Consider the following 14,673-nt stretch of genomic DNA (forward strand, 5'->3'; position numbering starts at 1 on the left):
AGGGGCAGCAGGAGATTCAAAGATGTCACAGAAACTGGTGTGAGAGAAAAGAAGAAGGCCACAAATAAAACTTCAGGCTGAATATGAAATAAGTCTTGGTGTAAATGCCCAACTCTGAATTAGGGATAGGAAGGGTGTGTAATGGAAATAGAATCTTCTTTTAAAAATCTTGCTTGATTGTGGCAGGAGGCTTTACCATAAACCCACTTGCTCAAGCTGTTTCTTAAATAACTGTCCTCTGGAGTATGGCTGTGGATTTCCCTGGCATTGACTAGTAAAAACAGATCCCTCACTGTGTAGCATTTCTAGCTTTGGTAAATCTTGTCAGTGTCAATTGATAGCGTGGTACTCTTTCCAGAATGGTTTTTTTTTTTTTTATATATGTAGAAAAATTCACATCCATTTAAACAGTGTCTTCTGAATGGTTGCCTTTTTGGAAGTGGATTCAGACAAACTGTGGGAACAAAGGTCTTCAAATGTCGCAGGAATTTTAAAGGGAATGGATAAACTTTGATCAGTTGTCTTCAAGGGGCGATACTGAGAGATTTTAAAAAGTGCTCTGCACTGGCCTAACTCTGCTCCCGCTGAATTCAATGTCAGTTTTACTGTTGACTTCTGTGGGAGCAGTTAGGCAAACATTGAGCACTTACAAAAATCCCATCCAACCCTTACTTTTCTCCCAGCCCTAAAGGCAATATTTAGGTAAGCAGGTGTCAGCACTTGAATGGATAAGCAGTATTCCAAATGTAGATATTCTTGATAGGAGTCAGCAAGAGTAAGGGTTAAAAACACTAGCATTTACTTAGAGCACAGAAGTATGTAAATTCTGGCTTCATACCAGGTCTTAGACACCCTTAACTCCTTTAGGAAATAACATAGAGTTACAGATGCTGCTTCTGCTTACCAATTATGTGTTCCAAACTTGTGTATTTGAAATCTTGTTTTGTCTTGCAGTACATCAGGTGATACTTCTCGATCAAACCTTTTTGAGGATGCTACAAGTGCACTTGGTAAGTGTTTATCTAAACTTTAGCTTGCACTTAAGTCTTGTTTCACTGCAGCTGAAATAAATGGTGGGTTAACAGATAAGTTGTTTGCATTCTCTCCTCTACTATACCTTTTTATCCTCAAGATTATTATCAAAGTGCTGTTCCCAAAGAACAGAAGTAAATGTGGTAAAATCAACCTCATGTAAACATTCTTCTCGCTTTATTACAGAGGTTGTTTCAACTTGTATACAAAGATGTGTTGTATAAAGATGGGAAAACAAACTTATAGCAGCCCTTCTGGCTTTTCCAGATTTCTTATACTCTTTTTCCCAATGATTCAACTTGAAGTGGTTTGAATGGAATGCTGGGTTTGGTGTGTTTTTGTTTTATGTTATGGCCAGTAAACACAACCAATGACTTGCACCCTCAACCATTATGTTCACAGTATTGAAACAACCGTTCCAACTTTGACAGTACTATTTAGCATGTGCACCCAGTGAATTTAGGGTCACTAGTTTGAATGCAGTTCTGGTCACAAATGGTCTCTGCAGTAATTATCTCTAGATACAGTGCAGTGACCTGTGAAGTGAGTTGCTGGTCTTAATTTATAACACATGCAGTGCTTGTTATCCATAACTCCTAAGACTCTTCACAGAGGTGAGTGGGCATAAACTCACATTTTTTAAATGTGGAAACTGACTTAGAAAAGAAATGACTTGCCCAAGATCACACATCACATTAGCAGAGCTGGATCTAGAACCCAGGTATCCTGACTCAGTCTGGTCTTTAACTTGGCCTCTGTGCCATATTACATCCCAGAGAGGATTTTATGGAAGGACGTTTTAGTGCCAGAGTCTGCCCAGTAAAATGATTACTTTCTATGGAGAGGTTTCTACTTTCTGGGATCCTTCTCTCTCCACTTGAATAAACCTGCTGCTCTTCCCCCTTCATGTGCTACAAGGATGGATGGCACATCTGTCAGCGTTTCTCACTGTGTAAATTAGCTGACTGTTTACTCCTTTTTCATTGGAACAGTCCAGGTTTTACTGCAGGTTAGAATATCCACAACTGAATATGAATGAGGTACTGATGGATTGTCAAAACAAAAAAGTGGATCCTAGAGTACCAGTCACAAGCCTGATTTAATGCTACTTAGGAGTGACTAGAGAAATCAAATTTGAGTGCATGGATTGCTGTTGACTATAGATGCATAAATTACCAGTATTCAGATTTCTCCTTCATCTTAGTTGATGCGTACTGCAGTAGGCTAGAATAAATTTCAGATTTCCTTTAGTTTTCCCCATTCATCTAGTGTTCTAGTTTACACCTGGATAACACTGGTGGTCCCAAAAGGCACTTGAAAAAAGTGACCAGTTTAATGTGGTTAGGGACCAGAAGTGATGGTGCTCTTCACTTGCACTATGAAGCATGTTTTTGCCAGTCTTAGTTTGTGATTTGTAGTATGAGTAAATGATCCATGTCAGTAGAAAGAATTGCTGATCTTGTAAGTTGAGATCACCTCACCTAAGATGATTGTACTTGTACTGGTTTTCTGCCACTGTTTCTCAAAACACAAATCTTTTACTTTACAAGTTTGTGTTTTAAGAAGTTTCTTTCTGTAAACTTGGAAGGCCAAGGAGAGACAATGGCTAATCTCTTATTGCAAATGCACACACAAATACAGTAACTTGTGCATGCACTTCTTTAAACCTGGGCCAAAGTTATTGACCCTGTGTTGACAGTTTGTCTAGGTGGCAGTCACTCAGAATTGAACTGATTTTTGTTTAGTATTGAATTGACTTTACTAATGCCATGGGGAGTCCAACTCTGTACTTGGTTTACCAGGTTATTTTGGATAAGCCAGTGGCTTATGTATGTTATCTCCACTTACCCCCGAAATTCATTGTAGATAATAAAGAGAATGTCTGCACAGCAGTGTAAGCCTAGGGCTGGTGGGATTCCAGTCAGCTGATGCATGTCAGGGAACCCTGGAATTGAGCATCTATGTTGCATTTTAACCCTAGGTTAAGAGTGTTCTGACCCATGCTCAAACCTGAGACTCTGGCATCCACACTGCTGTGCACAGATCTGAGTCAAAGAAACCCTATCCCAAAGTGCCTGGTGCGCCCCACGCCCCAGCTGTTGACACTCTAGCTCTAGGAACATGATGCACTGCATGGACACTCTACTGCCCACCTTGTTTCCTAACTGTGGTGGTGCTATTGATGGCACTCTAGTGCCCATAAGGGGCATGTGAGTACGTAATCTGAATAATTAGCTCCTTTGGTGACTGTTGCAGTAGAATGACTGCAGTTTGAGAAGGTTGATGCTGAACTACCATCTAATCTGAGAATTGGGCTTTCCAGCTCTAGGCTGAGATAATTAGACCATCAGTCTCCAGGGCTGTCAAACTGTTAGCATGAAACTTTGTAATTCTTAATTTTTAAAATGGGATGTTCAACCAAAACACCTTCATTGGCTTTTATTTTTGTCTGTTTTGAAGTTAGATGTAAAATAGGTTTCAGAGGAAACACGCACACAGCTCAGCCTAGCGGCGCCCGGCTGCCTGGATGTTGGGGGTCATCCCTTCCCCAGCCGCGCTGAGCTGGGAGCTCTGCTGCTCTTGCCCCTGCATGGCAGCTGCTTGGTCCCACTCTGCTGTCTGTCCTGCTCCCAGGCCACCCTTAAGGCTGCTTGTGTAGGGGCGCCCAGGCTGTGTGCTCGGCGAGTGGGAGCCAGCCCCAAAACATGAGATTCTTTTCCATTGTTACTTAGTACTCCTAGCAGAGTACAATTAGCAAATTTGGAATATGGGTAAGTAACAGGAAAACAAAACTGTTAGTTGCTGTAATTGCAATTCTGAATGGTTTTTGCCACCTTGCTTAAGTGACCTGTCTGTGTCACTGGTATCTAGAACAGTGATGTGCAGCTCCATTGAGTCAGTTAGTACTGATCAGCTTTGCCACACTTAGCCCCTCACCGCACCATGAAAGTTGTCAGGTTACATTTCAAGGTAGAATCAGCCCTTTACTTGACTTGTGTAACGTGCTCTTTTTTAAAGAAAGGAAGCAAAGTGTTTAGAGTAAAATGACTGATTTTTTTGCATTTAATAGCAATATGTCTGAATGGACTTTCTAGGCTCTTACATTGAATTTTTTCCTTTAAAAAATCCTTAAGTGTGCTACATATGATGAGGCAGGACACGTGTGGACCTTTTCCCTTTACCTTAGTGTTGGGACCTCTGGAGCATCTTCAGATGTATCTGAGGATGGAGGCAACAGCCTAGTGTAGAAAGCCCTGCCTAGGAGGGCTGTACACCAAGCTGCTGCCTATGTTCGCTATGATACCCCAGCAGCTCAATCAATTTTTAATGAAGAGAAGATTAATGGATAACTTGATCAGTCTGTATGTACCTACATGGGAAACAGACATTTGATAAAGGGCACTAATCTTATCTCTACTGTCTAATCTCTCAGGTAAAACAAGATCCAATGGCTGGAAGCTTGAAGCTAGACAAACTCAGACTAGAAACGAAGTGCAATATTTTAATAGGATACTTAACCACTGGAACGATGTACCAAGAATTGTGGTGGCTTCTCCATCTCTGCAATTTTTAAATCAAGATTAGATGTAGCCCATATCATACAGGAGGACAGATAAGATCAGACTGCCTTGTGAACTTAGAATCTATTAAGTTAGGAGGGTGTAAGTTGTTGGGGCCATAAATATGTAACACTCTCAAAATTTTGTTGGACCCAATTCACTATCCACTGACTGTTTAAAAACAAACAAACTTGCATCACTAAACAGCACTTCAAGCCGCCTGTTACTTTTCAGAACTTCCCTTCTCTGCCATCTTGGGTTGATCCATCCAATGCTTTACTGCGCGATCCAGGTGGTCTTCACTGTCTCTCTTTACCATGTTGCAGTGGTGTAGAACTGTCAGTTGGTCCACACTTACCATTGGTGACCATTCCAGCTGTTGTGTTAAGTCATTATTTGGCTTTCCAAAGCAATCTGGCACAGATTTCAGTTTAGTGGGATTAATTTCCAGCCTTGAACTGCAGGAAGCTTTTTCTAATTAAGCCAGGAACTGAATATTAGATAGCTGTGAAGATGCCCTTGACCTTAATGAAGAGTGGGGAAGAGGAATTATTAGTACAAGGAGTGTCACAAGCACATTGAATCTTCCATAGAAGCCTGCATTGTGCTCTGTCCCCAGGAACTCTTCCATTCTGTCGAGTCCTTAATATAAAACTTGATCATACTGAAAAATGAAATAGACAGAATTTGGCAAGTTTAGTTTGACTTTCCCTCACTTCCTCTCGAGTGAATGTCTCCGTTTTGGCATTTCTCAAAGTCTGCTTGCACCCTTTTACCGCATTTACAACTGTGCTATTTTTGCCCCTCTAGTGACAGGTCAGTCTTATGAGAATATGGTGACTGAGATCATGTCAATGGGCTATGAGCGAGAGCAAGTAATTGCAGCACTGAGAGCCAGCTTCAACAATCCTGACAGAGCAGTGGAGTACCTTCTAATGGTGAGCTATTTTTTCATCTTTTCACTTTCTCGCCATCTTTTGAGAAGAATTCATCTTTGAATGACTTGATAACCTGAAAAAGATACAAGTTGTAAGAGATGAGTAGAAGTCCACAAAGGAACAGCAGCTTTAAGCAGAGAGAATGGGAGGTTGATAAATGGATTTTCAAGAGCTTACTGCCTTGAGGGCGATACTGGTGCCTAAATTTTGTGATTGCCATATTTTGTACTCATTTATTTGGCTGTATATGCAAGGTGTGTCTGAAGATTTTGAAGCTGACATGGTGTGGTTTAATTAGCTATGCCCTATCTCAATAGGATACTGCCTGTATCAATTAACTAAAAATGTTTCTCCTGTTGTGACCAATTGAGGATATTAGTCACTGTTTTTTGTATTGGCAGCTATAGTATCACAAAACAGACTAAGCCCTTAAAGCTGTTGGTTCATCCTTGGTACGAATCATGCTGTAGAACCTAGAGAGCATATCATGTGTACATAATATTAACTTAGGGTCTGGACTTCAGTGTTTTTCTTTAAATAGTAGTTAAACTTGGAGAGGAGTTGAGTGATCAATCTGCTGAACAAGATACAACCTATCCGTGGTAAAACTGGCTTTAAAAATGCAGTGCACTTAATGGAAAATGGCTACAAGTCCCAAGTGACTCTTGTTATGTTACTTCATATGTTAAAATCTTCTTCATTCCATTTTTGTATTGGATTGCGTTCAGTTCTGTTTCTCAGCCAGATAGGTTACGAGCAGCTCTGGAAACTATGAAAATGGGTATGGAAGCTCAGTGGGACAGATAGTTATTTAATGGAGATTTCCAGTGTCTCTAGTTTTGACTACGTTTGAGTTCATTTGAAACTGTCACTTTTTCCCCTGACATCAGTTTCCCGTTGCTATTCCCCATTCACGCTTAATGAACTTAATTTCTGGCTTATTTTGAAGTGGAGATATACAGATCCTGTGTGAACGGGACTCCCTATAGACTGAGGAAGGGAAAAAAAACTGGTTTGAACTTCCTAGGAGGAAGCTTTTGAATTGGTAACTATTTTCTGTAGGCATCATTCATATGTAAATCCTTCAGGTTACTACTTACAGTTTTAAGCCAGAGCTGCACTTGTTACTTATGACTCATTTTCAGCATAAATTGCATGTAACTGCTTATGAAAATGACTTCAAGCTTTAAACTGCAAGGACTGAACCTTGCACTACATAACAGATGTAAAGAGACCTCAGTCCTCCCCATTAATGTTATATATATTTCACAATGTTGATCTATAATAGAGAAATTTCTTTACATAGCTGTTTAGTAAGCCAGCAGTAAGAGAATTTTTTTTAATGATGTGAACTTCTACATTGTTCCTGTGTGTCTGGGATTGGGGCTTGATGAGGGATAGCTGGCTAATCATAGAAATGTAGGGCTGGAAGGGACCTTGAGATGTCGTCATCTCCAGTCTTTCTTGACCTTTTTGATATCAGGGACCGGCTTGCTGCCTTCCTAAACTGTGTCAGGGAAATTTCAGGGACTGGTGAGGAGGTTGAGAGTCAAGTCATTGAGAAACACTAATCTAATCCAATCCCCCTCACCCTGTGCCACTGCTGAGGCAGAACCAACTAACTGTACCTAGACAGGTGTTTGTCTAATCTGTTTTTCAAAACCTCCAGTGATGGGGATTGCACAACCTCCCTCGGTAACCTATACCAATGCTTAACTAGCCTTATAGTTAGACATTTTTCCCAGTTTCCAACCTAAATCTACCTAGCTGCAGATTAAGCTGATTACTTGTTTGTCCTGCCTTTAGTGAATATGGAGAACAGTTGATCACCATTGACTTATCAGGTCCCTCCTAAGTCATCTTTTCTCAAGACTAAACATACCCAGTTTTATAATCTTTCTTTGTAGATCAGGTTTTCTAAACCTTTTACAATTTTTGTTGCTCTCCTGTGATCACTCCAATTTATCCACATTGTTCTTAAATGGTGGCACCCAAAATAGGACAGCTACTTCCTATGTTTCACATACAATGCTCCCGTTAATACACCCCAACGTATTAGCCTTTTTTACAACTACATCATATTGACTTATATTCAATTTGTGATCCTGTAACCGCCAAATCCTTTTCTGCAATACTACCACCTACCCAGTACTTCCTTATTTTGTGTTTGTGCATTTGATTTTTTCCTTCCTAAGTGTAGTACTTTGCACTTGTCCTTATTGAATTTCATCTTGTTGATTTCAGACCAATTCTTCAGTTTGTCAAGGTAGTTTTGAATTTTAATCCTGTCCCCCAAAGTGCTTGCAACCCCTCCCAGCTTGGTGTCAGCCACAAACTTTATTAGCACACTCTCCATTCCATTGTCTGAGTCATTAATGAAAATGTTGAATAATACCAGACCCAGGATAGAACCCTGTGGGGACCCCACTAGATCTGTCTTTCCAGTTTGATGCCAAACCATTGCTCATTATTCTTTTGATTAGTTTTTCAACCGGTTGTGAACCTACTGTTAGGTAATTTAATCTAAATCACATTTCCCTAGATTGCTTATGAGAATATTTATGTCAAAAGCCTTACTAAAATCAAGTCTCTTCTCTCCCCCCAATCCAGTGGAACAGTAAGCCTGTCAAAGAACTAAATTAGGGTTGGTTTGGCATGATTTGTTTTTGATAAATTCATGTTGGCTATTACTTATTGTCCTCTAGATGCTTACAAATTGTTTTAATTTTTTCCAGTATTTTCCAGGTATCAGAGTTAGGCTGATGGGTCTATAATTCCCCAGGTCCTATGTTCCCCTTTTAAAGCTAGGTACTGTATTTTCCCTTCTCCCTCTTGTACCATGTCCGTCTTCCATGAATTCTCAAAGACAATTGCCAATGGTTCCAAGATTGCTTCAGCAAGTTCCTTAAATACACTAGCATGAATTTGGTTAGGCCCTGCTCCCTTGAATACATTTAACTTACTTGAATGTTCTTTAACATGTTCTTTCCATATTCTGGCTTGTGTTCCTTCTTCCTTGTTGTAAATATTAATTGTGGTAACAATTAACCCTTCTGGTCACAATTAACGCTTTTAGTGAAGACTGAAGCAAAATAGGCATTCAACACCTCAGCCGCCTTGCTGTCATCAGTTACACTGGTCTACGATTTTTGAGAAGTCTGCTTCAGAGATAAAATGTGCTATTTATTATGTATTTTGATGTGCTGAATTCAAATATGACAATTAAAACAACTGGCTACTGTTTCTAAGTTATTTAAGTTTTTACATTTTATGTCTATGTATATTGTGGAGATAGTAGAGTTTTAATCATAAATTGTAAACCTAGGTTTTTCCATGCGTTTATGGTTGCTTTACATGATGATATTTCACCTGTCCTGTTTATGTAACACTTTAAAAATCAGCAAAAGGGTTATATAAATAAAATGTATTATGAAACAAAAGGCAAAAAACTATTATGTACATAGTTTAGTCCTATTCAGTGCCTATTCGGCGCTTCTTGGCTTGTCTCTTGTATTCATTAAATGGAGCATCTCTTGTCACTGTCCAGCAATAGTCTGCAAGCATTGATGGGCTCCATTTGCCCTGATAGCATTTCTCCATTGTTGCAATGTCCTGGTGAAATCGCTCACCGTGCTCGTCGCTCACTGCTCCGCAGTTCGGTGGGAAAAAATCTAGATGAGTGCAAAAAAATGTATCTTTAGTGACATGTTGCAACCAAGGCTTTTGTATGCCTTGAGGAGGTTTTCCACCAACAACCTGTAGTTGTCTGCCTTGTTGTTTCCGAGAAAATTTGTTGCCACTAACTGGAAGGCTTTCCATGCCGTCTTTTCCTTGCCACGCAGTGCATGGTCAAATGCATCATCTCGAAGAAGTTCACGAATCTGAGGACCAACAAAGACACCTTCCTTTATCTTAGCTTCACTTAACCTTGGAAATTTTCCACGGAGGTACTTGAAAGCTGCTTGTGTTTTGTCAATGGCCTTGACCCAGCTTGATGTGTAAGGGTGGTAACAAAATCTTCCTTGATTCAACAAGTGGTGGATGCTGAACACTTTTTTTTCCTCCCAGGCTCCAATGACTGTCGGAGTGGCCAATCTTTCTTGATGTAGTGGGAATCTCTTGCACGACTATCCCATTCGCAGAGAAAACAGCAGTACTTTGTGTATCCAGTCTGCAGACCAAGCAAGAGAGCAACAACCTTCAAATCGCCACAAAGCTGCCACTGATGTTGGTCATAGTTTATGCACCTCAAAAGTTGTTTCATGTTGTCATAGGTTTCCTTCATATGGACTGCATGACCAACTGGAATTGATGGCAAAACATTGCCATTATGCAGTAAAACAGCTTTAAGACTCGTCTTCGATGAATCAGTGAACAGTCTCCACTCATCTGGATAGTGAACGATGTTGAGGGCTGCCATCACACCATCGATGTTGTTGCAGGCTACAAGATCATCTTCCATGAAGAAGAAGGGACAAGATCCTTTTGACGGTCACGGAACATGGAAACCCTAACATCACCTGCCAGGAGATTCGACTGCTGTAGTCTGGAGCCCAACAGCTCTGCCTTACTCTTGGGTAGTTCCAAATCCCTGACAAGGTCATTCAGTTCACCTTGTGTTATGAGGTGTGGTTCAGAGGAGGAGGATGGGAGAAAAAGTGGGTCCTGTGACATTGATGGTTCAGGACCAGAAGTTTCATCCTCTTCCTCTTCCTCGTCTGACTCAAGTGAGAATGATTCTGGTGCATCAGGAACCGGCAGTCCTTCTCCGTGGGGTACTGGGCGTATAGCTGATGGAATGTTTGGATAATGCACAGTCCACTTTTTCTTCTTTGACACACCTTTCCCAACTGGAGGCACCATGCAGAAGTAACAATTGCTGGTATGATCGGTTGGCTCTCTCCAAATCATTGGCACTGCAAAAGGCATAGATTTCCTTTTCCTGTTCAACCACTGGCGAAGATTTGTTGCACAAGTGTTGCAGCATATGTGTGAGGCTCACCTCTTGTCCTAATCTCCAATTTTGCAGCCAAAATAAAGGTGATAGGCTTTCTTAACCATAGTGGTTACACTGCGCTTTTGTGATGGAAAAGTCACTTCACCACAAACATAGCAGAAGTTATCTGCACTGTTCACACAAGTACGAGGCTCACTTTGACTAAACAGAAATGTGTCCCTTTGCAAAATCAAACACTGACAAATAAGAGAGCACGACACTATGATTTCTAGAGCTGATCTAGGGCAATTTGTTCAGCAGAGTGATGTAAGCTTCGTTATGATTGCATCATCCATGACTTCTAGGAATAACATGATGCAATTCATATCATGTATGACGCAATACCAGCTTCAGATTGCATCATTCATTGTTTTGCCTAAAAAGCAAATACTGTCCAAACCCAGTCATAGATTTATTCATAGATCCAGTCAAAGATGTATTTTAGTCATTTCTGGTTTAAATTGAGATCCCTTCCCTTTATAACTCACTTATCTTCCACCATTCCCAAGTCAGGGGTCGTATATTCTGACCCAATAGCATATCTTGAAAACTAGAGCCAATCAACAATTTTAACCATCATTTTCGTTCTCAGTGACCCAGAATTAGTAAAGTCTGACTACATTTATTTCAGAAGCATTTTGGCTGTAGAGCAGTGTTATTAGCTCTCCTTCCCTGCTAAATAGTGGGCCTACACTTCGCATTAGAAGCAAGAGAGAGGTTTTATAGAACCTCTTCTTATTGCCTCTCTATCCCTTGCTAGTTGAAACTCATTTTGTGCCTTTTGCCTTTCGGATTTTGTCCCAACATGCTTGTGCTATTCTTTTGTACTCACCTGTAACAATTTGTCCATGTTTTCATTTTTTGTGGGATTCCTTTTTGATTTTTCAGGTTACTAAAGAACTCCTAATGCGGCCATATTGGCCTCTTACTGTTCTTCCTACTTTGCTTTGGATCAGAATAGTTTTCTGTTGAGCCTTTAATGTTCTCTTTGAGCTTTCCTCTCCCAAACCCTTAGATTTTCTTCCCATGGGACCCTACCTACCAGTTCTGGGTTTGTCTGCTTTTTTAAAAGTCCATTGTCCATATTCAGCTGTTCACTCCTTTCTTTCCTTAGTCATGAAACGGTCGATTTCCTGATTCACTTTCAGCCAAATTGCCTTTCACTGTCAGATTCACAACCAATTCCTCTGTTAGTCAAAATCAAGTCTAAAATGGGTGCCCCATGGTTATTTCCTCCATCTTCTGAAACAAGATGTTATCCTCCAAGAAATGTTCCAAGAATTGCTGAACCCAAATAAGAATATTGAGGGGAGCAATTAAGGAAACTAGATCTGTACCTCTGACAGAGCCCATTGTAATACAGACTTGCTGTTTAAGGGTCCTACATCCTGGTCTACTTCTGAACTATCGAGTGCTGTAGGCAAGAGTGCTCTTAACCATCAGCGGCTGGCAACAAGTGCAGTCTTCCAATTTGGATGTGGCCCTTATGACAATTATGTATTGATTACCTCTATTAAAGTCATGCAATGAAGCACTCATTGTGCAAAAAACATATTGGAACACTGCGCTACTCTGCATTAACTGTCAGTAAACTTCCTAGTGCAGTTCAAGATGTTGAGTTTTAACGGAGCACTAAATTGTTGAGAACTTTCTCCCTTTTCAGTTTACTCAATGCTATATTGAACGATTTGGAGTTGTTTGTAGATCTGTTAGCAATAGTGTCTGCAAATTTGTAATGTGTTAATTGGTTTATATTGGCAATGAAAGTATTGAGTCTTATTTCTAGGGCAAAAAAAAACCAAGTGCAGTGAAACCATTAACTTTGATCTCTACCCATGAAAATGCTGTTAATTGTAACCTGATCCCTGGATTTAGGGTATCCCTGGAGATAGAGAGACTCAAGCTGCGGCTGATCCTCCTCAGGCAGCAAGCACTGGTGCGTCTCAATCTTCAGCAGTGGCAGCAGCGGCAGCAACCACAACTACGACTACTAGTTCTTCAGGCGGTAAGATGGTCTTGTGTTTATGGGTAGCTGTTAAGCAATCTCTCTGTACTAGATGTTTAAATAGTGTGTTTAAGTTTGTGAGGCTTTTCAAAGTGAGAGACAAAAGGGCAGTAGAACTTGCTTGGAGGAAACACATGTGGGTGGCTAGATCTGTAATGTTGGGGCCATAGTTGTTCAAATTCCCAAATACCACTGTTGGTTTTATACCCACTCTGTGATCCAGTATGTGTGATTTTAAGTTCCTGAGATCACAGCTATGGACAACTTCGTATCTTCCCCAACCTCACCTCTGGCTTCTTACTGTCTAGAATTAGAGTTGCAGCAGTACATCACTTCAAAACTTCCTCACTTGTAACCCCAGAGTATTAGGTTTAATTTCTAAAGGTGTCCATTTTTGTATTGCCTACGATAATAGGCAACCCTGCTTGTGGCCACCTGAAATTTTAAAACTTACTAGTAAGCTCTTTGGGGCTCTTCTGTTCTGTTTGTGTACAGCGCCTAGCACAATGGGGACCTGGTCCATGACTAGGGCTCCTAGACACTACTGTAATATAAATAAGAATCAGGGTTCTCAGACTCAAAATGTGGCAAATACTATTAAGTAGGTGATCCGTGAGAACCTCCCCTCTCTTGCAACCACAACAGTGGTACATGGAAAAGCAATGTTGACAAAATAAAATCGTATAGTTCCTTTTTTTTTTAAATGTAGTAAATGTCCTCTCAGTGCAACTCACTTTTCAATCTTCATCACTGTTTTCCTTTTTATTGTCCCCTTTCCACCTGTTCTGCATATGTTACTTGATCCTTGGTTGCTTTGCTTCCAGTGATGTGCCTTTCTAGCTAGTGACTCTAGTTTGTCCTCCTGTGTCGTATCCGACCCTAACAGAAGCAGCTAGACTAGCTCCACTATTTCTGGCTTCCCCGTGTCTCCAGCTCTTTTCAAAGAGGCCTGTAGAAGTAGCTGGGAAAAAAGCCAGCACTACATGTCCACCCAGCTCTTAATCAGCTGCCATGAAATGCTCTGTGGACCATCTCAGTTTGAGCTCTGCTGTATGTAGATCAGTCGTTTGGATAAGCCTTTGAGGGTGCATGGGAAGAGGACCTGTTCATGAATATCAGCGTACCCCCCTCAAATATACTACCTCCCAGCAGCAGAAAGCTTTGGAGTTTTCTGCAGGGGACCCACCATTTCAGCTACTAAGTTCAGAGGACTCAAACTTGCCTTAACATAAGCATTTAACAAGTACCTATCATGTTTATTAAATGCAATGTGGTTGCTAAGTTACACTATGAAGTATAAAGCTTCAAACATTACTTTTCAAAGAAGTCCCTATAGTTTCTTCTGCATAGTTTTGAAAAGTTTGAGGATGTTTGTAGACACTTAAGGGAGCGCACTTACATCATTGGGAAGGTGGCGAAAGGAGTAACACTTGGAATTGGCACTCCCAAAATGAAATCGAGTGTGAGGAGGCAGAGAGTGTCAGCTCATTGCTATTGCTTGTCCTTCATACTTCAGTGAATGCTAAAAATAAACTAAATTGTCTGCTACATTTTTGTCATTGTAATGACAAGTTTGCTTTAAGTTCTGCCTTTTTTGTGTGTACCAGAATAAAACTACATCCATGCTGCATATTATAAAGGCTTTTGCTGCTGCTTTGCATGTTTATCTTTCAGATGTGGATATTTGGGAGGGAGTTATATGGTCTTGTCTTAGCTATATGGTTCACAGACACCAATTTTTTGACCTCCCCTAAGTTAGCCGAAACATCTGTTTTTCCAGTGTGTTGCATCATCCTGCTCTTTATCTAAAAAGCAAAATAAAATGCTGTATGCTTGTTAAAATTAATTCCGCTATGAATTATACAGAACGGAAAACCACCCTTGGAATCTTAGGCCTGGTCCCCACTAAGCCCCTACTTCGGACTAAGGTACGCAAATTCAGCTACGTTAATAACGTAGCTGAATTCGAAGTACCTTAGTCCGAACTTACCGCGGGTCCAGACGCGGCAGGAAGGCTCCCCCGTCGATGCCGCGTACTCCTCTCGGCGAGCTGGAGTACCGGCGTCGACTTCGAGCACTTCCGGGATCGATTTATCGCGTCTTAACCAGACGCGATAAATCGATCCCAGAACATCGATTGCT

The 14,673-nt window shown here is 40.8% G+C and overlaps 1 protein-coding gene across 3 annotated transcripts in view; it reads left to right on the plus strand.

The window, feature by feature from the left end:
- RAD23B (RAD23 homolog B, nucleotide excision repair protein) overlaps nt 1–14,673 on the plus strand; it is a 57,536-nt gene that overhangs the window by 30,207 nt on the left and 12,656 nt on the right. For all 3 annotated transcript variants that reach the window (XM_065549865.1, XM_005283481.5, XM_065549866.1), the window contains 3 exons: nt 955–1,010; nt 5,403–5,530; nt 12,402–12,531. In XM_065549865.1, coding sequence (XP_065405937.1) covers nt 955–1,010; nt 5,403–5,530; nt 12,402–12,531 — 314 coding nt within the window. The remainder of the gene's footprint in view (nt 1–954; nt 1,011–5,402; nt 5,531–12,401; nt 12,532–14,673) is intronic.

Source organism: Chrysemys picta, chromosome 6, assembly GCF_011386835.1.
Source record: "Chrysemys picta bellii isolate R12L10 chromosome 6, ASM1138683v2, whole genome shotgun sequence".
NCBI classification, from domain to species: domain Eukaryota; kingdom Metazoa; phylum Chordata; order Testudines; family Emydidae; genus Chrysemys; species Chrysemys picta.